Raw genomic sequence first — 13,569 nt, 5'->3', positions numbered from 1 at the left:
CAGCCCCCAAAAGTAGGATTCTGAGTTGCGAATATGTTATGCAAGTTGAGCAAGTTTGCATCCATCTCATTTCCCCACCACCACCATTAAAAAACTATTTTGCATGCTTTATTCTGGTTTTGCAATCCTCCGGTCAGTGAGGGCAGTTGAAAGGGACACCAAGGGTCATCTAGTCCAACCCTCAATAGCGTCTCCCTGGTTTCCGCGTTACCAGCAAGCACCGCCCATTCCGCTTCCAAGTGTACCTTCCCAACCACAAGGTCTAGAAACTTGGTATAAAGGCAAGAGTTCTTTCCCTGCGTTCCTGTGAATCGCTGCATGATGCAACACTAACTACAGCTCAGCCGGAGTACCTTTGAAGTCGAACAGAATCCGTTCTGGAAGTCTGTTCCACTTCCAAAAAGTTCAGAAACCAAAGCGCGGCTTCTGATTGGCTGAAGGAAGCTCCTGCAGCCAATCAGAAGCCGCGGAACCCCATTGGACGTTTGGGTTCTGAAGAACGTTCGCAAACCGGAACACGCACTTCCGGGTTTGCAGCTTTCGAGAGCCGAAACGATCGACTCCCAGGGCGTTCAGGATCCAGGGTACGACTGTAAATTCCATAAAGGAGGAGCGAGGCGCCTCTAGCCCTCCAGATGTTGCTTGACTTCACATCTCACCACTGGCCATGCTGGCTGAGGCTTGGAACCTAATGACATTTGCTCGCGGGGCCACACACTCCCCACCCCTGCCTTGTAGATTTCTCCCCCAGTTCCTTGCTACTCACAATCTGGATGCTGTGATGTTGCTGGAAATGCCGTGAGCTTTCTTGAGCCTGCTGGAGTCTGGCGTGTCGGCTCTCTTCACATTGATCCTAATGGAAGAGAAACCAAACAGAAGCATGCCGGTCAGCTGTAAGTGCCGGCTGAGGTCCCCATTTTAGTTTAAAACGCAACGTGTGTGTTTGTGTGTATCATGTTTATTGGAACAAGTGTCTCCCCTCAGTGTCAATAGTGCAAAATTTAGCGGCCAGGCTGCTCAGCGGGACAAGATGGTTTGTGCATATTACACTGATCCTGGTCGGACTGCATTGGCTACCAATTAGTTTCCGGGCCCAATTCAAAGGGCTGGTTTTGATCAGTAAAGCCTTAAACGGCTCAAGGACCGCCTCTTCCCATATGAACCCACCTGTACCCTGAGGCCCTTCTTCGTATGCCTCCTCCTTGAGAGGTGCAGAGGGTGGCAACACGAGAACGGGGCCTTCTCTGCAGTGGCTCCCTGTCTGTGGAATGCTCTCCCCAGGGAAGTTCACCTGGTGCCTTCATTAGACACCTTTAGGCGCTAGGCAAAAATGCTCCTTTTCAACCAGGCCTTTGGTTGACTTGACATTCAATGCCCATTTAAAATGTGTGTGGGGTTTTTTTGGGGGGGTGGTGGTTATTAGGCTCTTCTTTTTATTTTATGTCTGTTGTGTTTTTATATTATGATTTTATCCAGTGAACAGACGTGAGACCTGCAGGGTATAGGGCGATAAACAAATTTAATAAATAATAATAATAGGGCACCCGAACTTTTCTGGGCCACTTGCCTTTTTGTTTCTGAGGTAAGCTCTCCTTGAGCAGATAATCCCACGCTTTGTCTCCAACTGCTGGGTCTTCTGCCTCAGCTGAGCTATTTCAGAGGAAGGCACACGGGTTTCTTCCAGGACTTGCTCAGTGGCTTCTAACTCATCAGGGTTTTCACATGTGTCATAATAAACTACTTCATCCTGGATCTCTAAAGGAAGAAGACAATGTTTACTTATGTGCAATATGCAAATCTACCTATCTATCTATACCTATACAGTCGTACCTTGGAAGCCGAACGGAATCCATTCCGGAAGTCCGTTCGACTTCCAAAACGTTCGGAAACCAAAGTGTGGCTTCCGATTGGCTGCAGGAAGCTCCTGCAGCCAATCAGAAGCTGCAGAAGCCGCGTCGGATGTTTGGCTTCCAAAAGAACATTCAAAAACCAGAACGCTCCCAGGTTTTGATCGTTCGGGAGCCAAAACGTTCAAGAACTAGGCTGTTCGACTTCCAAGGTATGACTGTACACACACGTATATTAAATAAGCTCATGATGATAATATTTTTCAAGTTCCCCAAAATTCCCCAAAGTTGGCTATCTGCTGCATCTCTGCATGATGCCCTGCTCTCCACACTTTCCTTCTTCCAGCCTCCATAAGGGGCATAGATAAACTCGTTCCATCCAGCACCATGGCATAATGACCAGTTCTCAGAAAGGAGGGTGCCCGCTGCGTCTCTGTGTGACTACCTGTTCTGGCCTTGCCCCTGGAGTGGTTTACTGTGGAGGCTGATGTGTAGAGTGTCAGAAGTGTCAGCCAATGGTCCATCATTCTGCTCCCCACACTACCCAACCAGATCCTTCTGGGAAGCCTCCAAGCAGGACACAAAACACAATATCCTTTCCCCTGTTGCTGCTCTTTGACTGGAGGTTCACAACAGCCACCCGGGCTACTGCAGGAGAGCAGAGAAACAGTCGCCCATTCCCTGGCAGGTGTGGCTCATTTTGCTTGCTTACCTTTCATCCGCCTCCTTAAAGTCTCCAACTGTGTAATAAGCAGCATTTCTTCATTCTTCAGGATCTCGAACTGCACCTCGTACAGCTCCAGCTGAGTTTCATAATATTCTATTTCCAGCTCCTCGACTCGAGCCATGTCATTTTCTTGCTCGTGGAGGGCCTCCATCTGCAGGAAGCGTCATTAAGCCCACAAACTATTAGAAGCAAAACAACGTCACTCGGCCCTTTCCCCTCATCGTGTTCCCCTCCCATCAGAGGGGCATTTTCCGTGTGTGTGTGTGTGTGTGTGTGTGTACACACACACACACATACACAGAGAGAGAGAGAGAGAGAGAGAGAGAGGTACCTCAGATTCTGAACTTAATTTGTTCCGGAGGTCCGTTCTTAACCTGAGGTACCACTTTAGCTAATGGGGCCTCCCGCTGCCACCGCACGATTTCTGTTCTCATCCTGAAGCAAAGTTCTTAACCCGAGGTACTATTTCTGGGTTAGCAGAGTCTGTAACCTGAAGTGTCTGTAACCTGAAGCGTCTGTAACCCAAGGTATCACTGTACAGTGGTACCTCGGGTTAAGTACTTAATTTGTTCCGGAGGTCCGTTCTTAACCTAAAACTGTTCTTAACCTGAAGCACCACTTTAGCTAATGGGGCCTCCTGCTGCCGCCATGCTTCCAGAGCACGATTTCTGTTCTCATCCTGAAGCAAAGTTCTTAACCCGAGGTACTATTTCTGGGTTAGCAAAGTCTGTAACCTGAAGCGTCTGTAACCCGAGGTACCACTATATATGTGTGTGTTGTAGAACATGCAAGTAAAAATAAAACACACATTTCCAGGGCATCTGTAAACAATGAAATATACTAAGAACCTGTCCATATTCACTCCCTTTCCCTCCACAAATCTCTGCTTGTCAATGGTGGCTGGAACAGGTGACCCAATCTGCTGTCGTACATGATGAACCAATGCAAACCTGTAACAAAACCATCCTTTTTGCCCTCTGCTTCCTTTAAGCTGTCTGTTCGCTTCTCAGCTAAGGCCACTTGCCGTAGGTCAGGCATAGGCAAACTCGGCCCTCCCGATGTTTTGGGACTACAGCTCCCATCATCCCTAGCTAACAAGACCAGCGGTCAGGGATGATGAGAGTTGTAGTCCCAAAACATCTGGAGGGCCGAGTTTCCCTATGCCTGCCATAGGTTAGTAATAATAATAATAAATTATTATTTATACCCTGCCCATCTGGCTGGGTTTCCTCAGCCACTCTGGGCAGCTCCCAACAGAATATTAAAAACATGATAAAACACTATACATTAAAAGCTTCCCTAAACAGGACTGCCTTCAGATGCCTTCTAAAAGTCAGGGTTAGTAGAGTCTGTAACCTGAAGCGTATGTAACCTGAAGCGTATGTAACCCGAGGTACCACTGTAATAATAATAATAATAATAATAATAATAATAATAATAATAATAATAATAATAATAATATATTTATTATTTATACCCTGCCCATCTGGCTGGGTTTCCCCAGCCACTGTGGGCAGCTTCCAGCAGAATATTTAAATACAATGATTCATCAAATAGTAAAAGCTTTCCTAAACGGGGCTGCCTTCAGATGTCTTCTAAAAGTCAGATAGTAGTTCATTTCCTTGACATCTGATGGGAGGGCGTTCCACAGGGTGGGTGCCACTACCAAGAAGGCCTTCTGCTTGGTTCCCTGTAACCTCACTTCTTGCAATGAGGGAACTGCCAGAAGGCCCTCAGAGCTGGACCTCAGTGTCCGGGCTGGACAATGGGGGTGGAGATGCTCCTTCAGTTACAGGAAACCAGGCAGAGGGCCTTCTCAATAGTGGCACCTGCCCTGTGGAACGCCCTCCCATCAGATGTCAAAGAAATAAAAAACTATCTGACCCTCTAGAAGACATCTGAAGGCAGCCCCGTTTAGGAAAGCTTTTACTATTTGATGAATCATTGTATTTAAATATACTGTTGGAAGCTGCCCACAGTGGCTGGGGAAACCCAGCCAGATGGGCAGGGTATAAATAATAAATTTTTTATTATTATTATTATTATTATTATTATTATTATTATTATTATTATTATTAGGCCGAGGCTGTATGAGGTTTGTTTAGCCTCGTCAGATTGCAATTGCAGGAACACATTTAAGGGATGCCTTAAGGCTGTTTCCTAGGGACGCGGGTGGCGCTGTGGGTTAAACCACAGAGCCTAGGACTTGCCGATCAGAAGGTCGGCGGTTCGAATCCCCGCCAAGGGGTGAGCTCCCGTTGCTCGGTCCCTGCTCCTGCCAACCTAGCAGTTCGAAAGCACACCAGTGCAAGTAGATAAATAGGTACCGCTCCGGCGGGAAGGTAAACGGTGTTTCCGTGCGCTGCTCTGGTTCTCCAGAAGTGGCTTAGTCAGGCCACATGACCCCGAAGCTGTACGCCGGCTCCCTTAGCCAATAAAACGAGTTGAGAGCCGCAACCCCAGAGTCGTCCGCAACTGGACCTAATGGTCAGGGGTCCCTTTACCTTTTCGGCTGTCTCCTAGCTGCAATGTTCACTCTCCATCTCATGACTCCCGCATCTGGGAGGCTCCTCTAGCGAGACGAGAGGAGAATGGGGGGTGATGCCCTTACCTGCTTCCGGATGTCCGCTCTCTTGTGGTTCAGGCACAGCTCTTTGGCCCTCATGTGCTGCAGAGTCTCCTTCGCCAACAGGTACTTCAAGTTTTCTAACCTGGGAGAAGCCGTGGCCCAGGCAGCTTGGCCAAAGCGCTTCCGGTCCTGCTCCATTTGCTTCTGCATTGCTGTCAAGAGGAGGGTCACAGAATAAAAGTCCGTGCTTTCAGCATACATTTAAAGAGTGCTGCTTCCCCCCAAAGAATCCTGGGAACTGCAATTTACCTCTCACAGAGAACTACAGTTCCTTGCACCCTACAATTCCCAGGATTCGGGGGGGGGGGGTGCGTCGTGTGCTTTAGATGTTTATGCAGGCTAAGAACAACTTCGAGCCTTTTCTCTGTCCCCCCACACAAAGATGTAGGAACATATTAAAGCCAAGTGAAACTTTTATCTATGACCTCATACAGCCAAGGATTCTGGGTTCGGATCTTACTCAATCCACTGAGTTGTGAAAGCAACGCGAAGCCTCCGGAGCGCGGGGGAGCTCTCCCTCTGCGCTTCGGAGGCTTCGCGTTGCTATCACTGAAGCCAAGTAGCCTACATTCGCTCCATAAGACGCACACACATTTCCCCTTAATTTTTGAAGTGGAAAAAGTGTGTCTTATACAGCAAAAAATACGGTACAATATAAATAGCATGGCACAAAGCCGCCAATTCCCTAAAGTCTGTTGGAACAAGGAGGTCTTCAAGGACAACCAAGAGGGAGCCATTCTAGTTTCTCCGGGAGGGGAGTTCCAGAGTCTGGGAGCAGCCACCGAGAAGGCCCTGAAGGTCACCCCTAGGGATGGCCCAAGATATTTTGATCTCCCACTCAGCACAGACCCTCCCTCTCTAATTAAGATGGGCCTCAATCTACTGGGAAACTCAAGATGGCCTGCCCAGGGGAACTCGTTGGAAGATTGCGCCTCACTCATGCCTGAGAAAGAAAGTATCTTTTATCATATGTGGTGTTTGTGCAAGACAGTAAAAGCTTTCTGGGAAATGATTTATAACGAGTTGGGGAAAAATGTCAAAAATAACCTTTGTTAAAAGGCCAGAAGCTTTTCTTTTAGGTAGAATGGGATAAGAGGTACCCAAAGATCAGGGGGAAAACTATTTACGTACACTACCATGGCTGCCCAAATGATAGACGCCCAAAGATGGAAAGAAACAGCAGTTCCAACAAAAGCGGAGCGGCAACTAAAATTGATGGACTACGCCAGGGGTCTGCAACCCGCGGCTCCGGAGCCGCATGTGGCTCTTTTACACCTTTGCCGCGGCTCCGGGGCGGATACTAGCGAGGGGAGGAGGCGCATTGTGCGCCCCGACACTCCCCACTGTGGCGGGCGCTGTACTGGCTGTGACGTCACATGGGGGCGGTGCATGCGTTAGTCACGCACCGTCACGACGTCACCTTCCTGCCCGCCCGCCTGCTACATTGTAAGGGGCATGTACGCTGGTCACTGCATTGAAAGGAGGAGTAATTCTGAGGGGTCAAACAAAGAAATAATAAAAAAGTGACAAAAAAGTTATTTTTATAATGACGAGTTTTGCGGCTCCCAGGTTTTTTTTCTTCGGAAACGGGTCCAAGTGGCTCTTTTTGTCTTAAAGGTTGCAGACCCCTGGACTACGCAGAGATGGGGCGAAAGTTACCGAAAGAATATCAAGATGAGAGAGGGTGATGAGAGAGGGTTTTTTAAACAGAATAATAATAATAATTTTTTATTTATACCCCGCCCTTCCCGGTTCAGAAAACCGGGCTCAGGGCAACTAACAACAAATTTAAAACAATTGATTCAACAAAAAACAGCATAAAATACAGTATGAAACGTGAATAACAAGAAATTTAGAATTCAAAAATCAATTTAGGGAGAAAATCCATCCAATAAACATTAGATGATCACCAGGGCTAGCTGGCTAAGTTAGTCCTATTTGGGCAAGCGTGGAGACCAGGGGAGAATTAGCTGAGGGATCCCAGCGCGGGTAATCTTCATAAAAAGGGGAGGGGGAGGGAAGGAAGGGGAATAAAAGATCAGGCTAAGTTCAAATTGAAAGCCAGGCAGAACAGCTCTGTCTTACAGGCCCTGAGGAAGGAAGTTAAATCCTGCAGGGCCCTGGTCTCATGGGACAGAGCATTCCACCAGGTCGGAGCCATCACTGAGAAGGTCCTGGCGGAGGATATTATGACTTCCTTTGGGCCCGAGACCTCTAAGCTATGACCTTAAGATCCTCTGCGGGGCATACCAGGAGAGGCGGTCCCATAAATATGAGGGAACATTTGTTGAATACGTGAAGACAAATTGTAAACAATTAAAAACATTAGCAGGGCTGACATAAACACGAGCGGTAAGAAATAACTTAAAAGGAAGCATAAAGGTTAGATTTGTAAATAGGTTTGAATTGGGCATTCAGTAAGAATACGGAATAAAATAAGAAACCGCAGAGGAAGGGAAGTCGCAAAAAATGCAGGTGGAATTTGCTTAGACCCGTGGTCCCCACAGGGGGGCAATTTGATTTCTAAGGGGGGCAATTCGAGGAGGAGAAGTTATTAACAGTGAATGGCCTTTTAGGCTTCTTCCATGTGTAAAGGAGTTCACTTTTTGAATAATAAGACTTATGTGTGACCGGGGGGGGGGGGGGGGGGCAGCGGGATTTTAGAGATGCTACTGGTTTAGACTTAGATGCTACTGGTTTAGAGTTAATTTTTATTGTCGAAACATTGTAAAACGCAAAAATGGAAAATAATTTTAAAAGAAAGGGAAAGGTTGTTTCTGCCTGCCTCTCTGCTCACCTCCCAGTGCCATCACTGTCTCCTTGAAGTAACCAACCGTGATGTCTTGGATGGAGCAGACAGCTTCTTCAGCCTGATCTGTCCACTCCTCCGCCTCCTTCTTCAGGGCCTCAATCCTTTTAGGACCCAGCCTGTCAGCTTGCAAGGATTTCTGCAAAAAAAGGAGTATATTTTTAGAGTCAAAACGGGCAAAAGGTGTTCTATCTATATCAGAGTTCCATTTCTGAGCTAGTAGAATCCTTGCTGCCGTTGTAGCATACATGAATAACTTCTTCCACTCTTTTGGCAATTCCTGTCCTATAAAGGTAAGGTAAAGGGACCCCTGACCATTAGGTCCAGTCGTGACAAACTCTGGGGTTGCGGCACTCATCTCGCTTTACTAGCCGAGGGAGCCGGCGTAAAGCTTCCGGGTCATGTGGCCAGCATGACTAAGCCGCTTCTGGCGAACCAGAGCAGCTCACGGAAACGCCGTTTACCTTCCCGCTGGAGTGGTACCTGTTTATCTACTTGCACTTTGACGTGCTTTCGAACTGCTAGGTTGGCAGGAGCAGGGACCAAGCAATGGGAGCTCACCCCATTGTGGGGATTCGAACCGCCGACCTTCTGATCGGCAAGTCCTAGGCTCTGTGGTTTAACCCACAGCGCCACCCAAGTCCCTCCTGTCCTATAATGCCTAACAAAAAAGCTTCTAGTTTTTTAATATAAGTTTTTTTAAACATCTTCTTCAGTTCATTATATATCGTTTCCAAATAGTTTTTGATTACTTTACAATTCCACTACATATGATAAAACGTACCTTCTTTCTCTTTACATTTCCAGCACTTATTGGAACTTGTCCTATACATTTTTGCAAGTTTAACAGGAGTCATGCACCATCGATACATCATTTCCATATAATTTTCTTTCAGAATTATACAATCAGTAAATTTTAAATCCACTTTCCATAGTTTTCCCCTGTCTTCCATTTGTATAGTTCTAAGTCCTGTGCCCATTTGATCATTACACATTTGACCTCTTCATCTTTTGTTTCCCATTCTAGCAATGAATTATATGTTTTCTTCAATATTTTGGTATTATAATCTATAATTTCTCTTTGAAATCTAGGTAAGAGTATAAATTATAAAAATTTTGTTCTATTTACAAATAAAAAATTTAAATAGCTGCCTTTCTACTGGTAGGACGGCTTTTGTTAGAGGGAGCAAAACCTCAGATCTGTACAGTGGTGCCTCGCAAGACGAACGCCTCGCAAAACGAAAAACTCGCAAGACGAAAGAGTTTTCCGTTTTTGAGTCGTTCCACAAGACGAATTTCCCTATGGGCTTGCTTCGCAAGAAGAAAGCCCATAGGGAAATCTCCGGGGACCTCTTTTAACTGCTGGCGGTGGGGAGCAAAGCCTTTCACCCCCCTCCGGCCTTCAGAAGAGGTCCAGGAAGGCCGGCGGGGGCCGAAAGGCTTTGCTCCCCACCGCCAGCATTTTAAAATCGCCCCGGGACAGCGGAGAAGTCTCCGCTGTCCCGGGGGCTTTTAAAATGCTGGCGGTCGGCAGCAAAGCCCTCCTGTCCCCGGAGCTTGCGGGGCAGGAGGTGGGGAGAAGGGCTTTTCTTCCCACCGCCAGCCTTCAGAACAGCCTGTCCCCGGACCTGGTCTGAAGGCGGTTTCCATAGGAACGCATTGATTGATTTTCAATGCATTCCTATGGGAAACCGTGCTTCAGAAGACGAAAAACTCGCAAGAAGAAAAAACTTGCGGAACGAATTAATTTCGTCTTGCGAGGCACCACTGTATTAATTTGTATTGATATTGACTTATTGAGGGGAGGCAGCTGCCCCCTTTCCCCCCTTGGAAGGGGGCCCATGGTTGGGAAACATTGGTTTAGATGCTGATAACGCCAAGGTTGCAGGTTTGATCCCCATAATAGCAACACCCCATAACAGCAACACCCTAGAGGTTCCGGGCCCTAAGGAACTCAGATTAACCTCAACCAGAGCCAGGGCCTTTTCAACACTGGCTCCGGCCTGGTGGAATGCTCTGCCTCATGAGACCAGGGCCCTGCAGGATCTGATTTCTTTCCGCAGGGCCTGTAAGACAGAGTTGTTCCGCCTGGCCTTTGGCTTGGAATCAACTTGATCCCCTCCCCGTTTCCTTTTTCCTTCTGTGATGGAACTCCTATTTGGGGACTTCCCTGGCTTTTTTCTGGCCCACACAGGACCAGTCTGGATAGTTGGCCTTTGGTTTTCATCCCCAAAAAGTTTTTGATTTGAGTTTCTACTGAAATGAGGCTGCATTTTTTATGTTTTATTTTTTGTATGTTGTATTTTAATGTTGTATTTTAATCTTGTTTTTAAGTTGTATTTTAATCAATTGTTTTTATACCTGGCGTTAACTGCCCTGAGCCCGGTCTTGGCTGGGGAGGGCGGGGTATAAATAAAATTTATTATTATTATTATTATTATTATTATTATTATTATTATTATTGACAGCTGCATATTCCTGCCTTGCAGGGGGCTGGACTAGATGATCCTCAGGGTCCCTTCCACCTCTATTATTCTAAGTTTGCCTGGTTTTTGTCCTGCTTTAGTTGCACCGCAGCACAAGAGCGCCGACTGCAATAATGCAGTAACATTAGGGAAGAGCCCTGCGGAACAACAAATAAAGCAAAATAATGCCTGGATGTTTCAAAATAAATCCATCACAATGTGCTACGGTTGTGCCAACGACACCTACAACACAAAACAGCAGTCTGGTGCCAACAGATCCCATCTTTCTGACTCCACGGGGAGAAAGCCATTCATCTCACAGGATCTTATTTTATAGAGACTTTGAAACACCGGGAAGAGAAACTTACCAGGATCTCCAGTCTGTATAGAGTTGCCAGCTCACGCATATCCCTAAACGGCTGCAGCAAATATTGATAGAATTCGGTCGCCACGGTAACCAGCTCCCAATAAGCATCATCTTCCTCCTTGTAGAGCTCCATCAAAGCGACCAGCTTGTCAGCATCTTTGTGCTGGTAGAGAACCTACGGGGGCAAGAAGACTCCAAAATTAGCAATGGAATTGTACTCTTGGCAAACAATTGAGACATCCAGGGTGGTGGTGGGTGGACAGCAGCCGTTTAAGAGGGCCGCCAATTTACGTAGATGTGGGTCCTACGGAGGCGCCGCACAAACCTCGCAAGACAAATGCACCTGTTGTGTTTATGTATTGTGATTTTATCCTGTGAACAGCTCTGAGAGCAGCAGGTATAAGGCCGCATACAAATTTAATAAATAATAATAATACTGCACCTATCAGGGCACCTCCAGAACCTGCGGAACTGCCCGCCACAAGACATAGTCGCAGCCGCTAGCTTAAATGGCTCTAAACAGGAGTGGGGAATGTTGCTGAACTACAACTCCCTCTTGCCTTAGCAATCACGGCAATGGCCGGAGAATAAGGGAGTTCAGCAACATCTGGAGGGCCAAGGATTCCCCACACTGGTTCTGCAACTAGGATTGGGCAAATGCGAACCCGCAACAAAGGTTCGAATCCCAGTCACTCCATTTCCTCTTCCAACTTTCTCCCCAGCACCCCACAACAGTCAGTGAGGGTTCTGCAACCCCTAAGCATGCTCAGTCCACCCTAGGGAGTTTTCAAGGGAGTCCTCCTTCTTTTAAGACCCCTCCCCAATCAAGCTAAGAAAACAAACGCTGGAGTGGGCAAACCTTGGTCATAATCTAGCAAGTTTTTAATTGACAGTTTGTATCCATATGATTAGGGACGCGGGTGGCGCTGTGGGTTAAACCACAGAGCCTAGGACTTGCCGATCAGAAGGTTGGCGGTTCGAATCCCCGCAACGGGGTGAGCTCCCGTTGCTCGGTCCCTGCTCCTGCCAACTAAGCAGTTCGAAAGCACGTCAAAGTGCAAGTAGATCAATAGGTACCGCTCCGGCGGGAAGGTTTCCGTGCGCTGCTCTGGTTCGCCAGAAGCGGCTTAGTCATGCTGGCCACATGACCTGGAAGCTGTATGCCGGCTTCCTCTGCCAATAAAGCGAGATGAGCGCTGCAACCCCAGAGTTGGTCATGACTGGACCTAATGGTCAGGGGTCCTTCTACCTTTATCCATATCATTTGCAACTACAGTCATACCTTGGGTTACAGACGCTTCAGGCTGTGCCGAAACCTGGAAGTACCGGAACGGGTTACTTCCGTGTTTCAGCGGTTGTGCATGCGCAGAAGCACTAAATCGCACTTTGCGCATAAGCGCTGAACCACAACCTGCGCGTGTGCAGACACGGCACTGTGGGTTGCAAACGTGCCTCCCCCATGGATCACGTTCGCAACCCGAGCGTCCACTGTACCAATACATTCGTACCTTGGATCTCAAATGTCTTGGCTCACGAATGGTCAAAACCCGGAAATGAGCGTTCCGGTTTTGGAAGCCAAACGTCCGACAGGGCTTCCGCGGCTTCCGATTGGCTGCAGGACCTTCCTGCAGCCAATCAGAAGCGGCGCTTTGGTTTCTGAACTTTTTGGAAGTCAAACGGACTTCAGGAACGGATTCCGTTCGACTTCCAAGGTACGACTGTACAGGAGGAAAGTCAGGGTTGCAGAGCAATGGAAAATGCTTAAGCAATTCATGTTTAGTAGGGGTGAAGTGTTGCTATTGGTAGCAGCGCAGCAATAAAACTGCTAGCACATTAGCAAAGCTAAGCAGTGCTCAATATGGTTTCAAATTGGATGGGGGAGATTCCTGCATTGTGGGGGTTTGGACTAGATGAGGCTGCGGGAGTCCCTAGGAACTCTACAATTCTATGAGATACACCTCAGGGTGTTAATTGCTTTATATCACAGTAGAATGGAACACAGCAGCAGCTAAATCATTACATTTGGTGGTCCTAATAGATGTATAATGCTGACTATGCCATCAATGAAATAAGTTTAATTTTCTTACAAACAAGGAGAATAAAGGCTGAACAGCAGGGTGGTAGATTGAACCTCTTGGAAAACACACCAAAAGTGTTCCAGAATCCAAAAGCTCATCTCAGCTGAGACCCATGTGAGCCACTTCCCACACCCACAGAGGCAAGTCAAGAGCCAGAGAATTTGCATTTCCCCCCTTAGCATCTGACGACACCTCTCTTGTTTTGAGTTATTTGTGAATTGCTGCCGACACATCGCACTCTCTCTCCCAAGAGCTGCGCCAGCCAAACACACAAATCACAGAGTCCCATGTTCCCAGAGGTCGGTGCCATTGTACAGTGGTACCTCGGGTTACATATGCTTCAGGTTACATATGCTTCAGGTTACAGACTCTGCTAACTCAGAAATAGTGCTTCAGGTTAAGAACTTTGCTTCAGGATGAGAACAGAAATTGGGCTCCGTCGGTGCGGGAGCAGCAGGAGGCCCCATTAGCTAAAGTGGTGCTTCAGGTTAAGAACAGTTTCAGGGTAAGTACGGACCTCCGGAACGAATTAAGTACTTAACCCGAGGTACCACTGTACAGCGAAGCCGGGGGTATGTCCAAACGTTCCTCCAAGTTAATTTTAAAAATTACTATCTCCGCACATAGCAAACTAGCACCTCTGGGAG

At 47.3% G+C, this 13,569-nt stretch overlaps 1 protein-coding gene across 1 annotated transcript in view; it reads right to left on the bottom strand.

The window, feature by feature from the left end:
- Nucleotides 1–13,569, bottom strand: part of WHAMM (WASP homolog associated with actin, golgi membranes and microtubules) — a 30,268-nt gene that overhangs the window by 11,858 nt on the left and 4,841 nt on the right. Inside the window, exons 2-7 of the mRNA XM_028706414.2 lie at nucleotides 10,846–11,019; nucleotides 8,001–8,151; nucleotides 5,186–5,355; nucleotides 2,560–2,725; nucleotides 1,568–1,755; nucleotides 767–853 (exon numbers count right to left, since the gene is read on the bottom strand). Coding sequence (XP_028562247.2) covers nucleotides 767–853; nucleotides 1,568–1,755; nucleotides 2,560–2,725; nucleotides 5,186–5,355; nucleotides 8,001–8,151; nucleotides 10,846–11,019 — 936 coding nt within the window. The remainder of the gene's footprint in view (nucleotides 1–766; nucleotides 854–1,567; nucleotides 1,756–2,559; nucleotides 2,726–5,185; nucleotides 5,356–8,000; nucleotides 8,152–10,845; nucleotides 11,020–13,569) is intronic.

This window comes from Podarcis muralis, chromosome 14 (assembly GCF_964188315.1).
Source record: "Podarcis muralis chromosome 14, rPodMur119.hap1.1, whole genome shotgun sequence".
NCBI lineage: Eukaryota > Metazoa > Chordata > Lepidosauria > Squamata > Lacertidae > Podarcis > Podarcis muralis.
The sequence above is the reverse complement of the archived record's forward strand: the minus strand, read 5'-3'. Positions and strand labels throughout refer to the sequence as shown.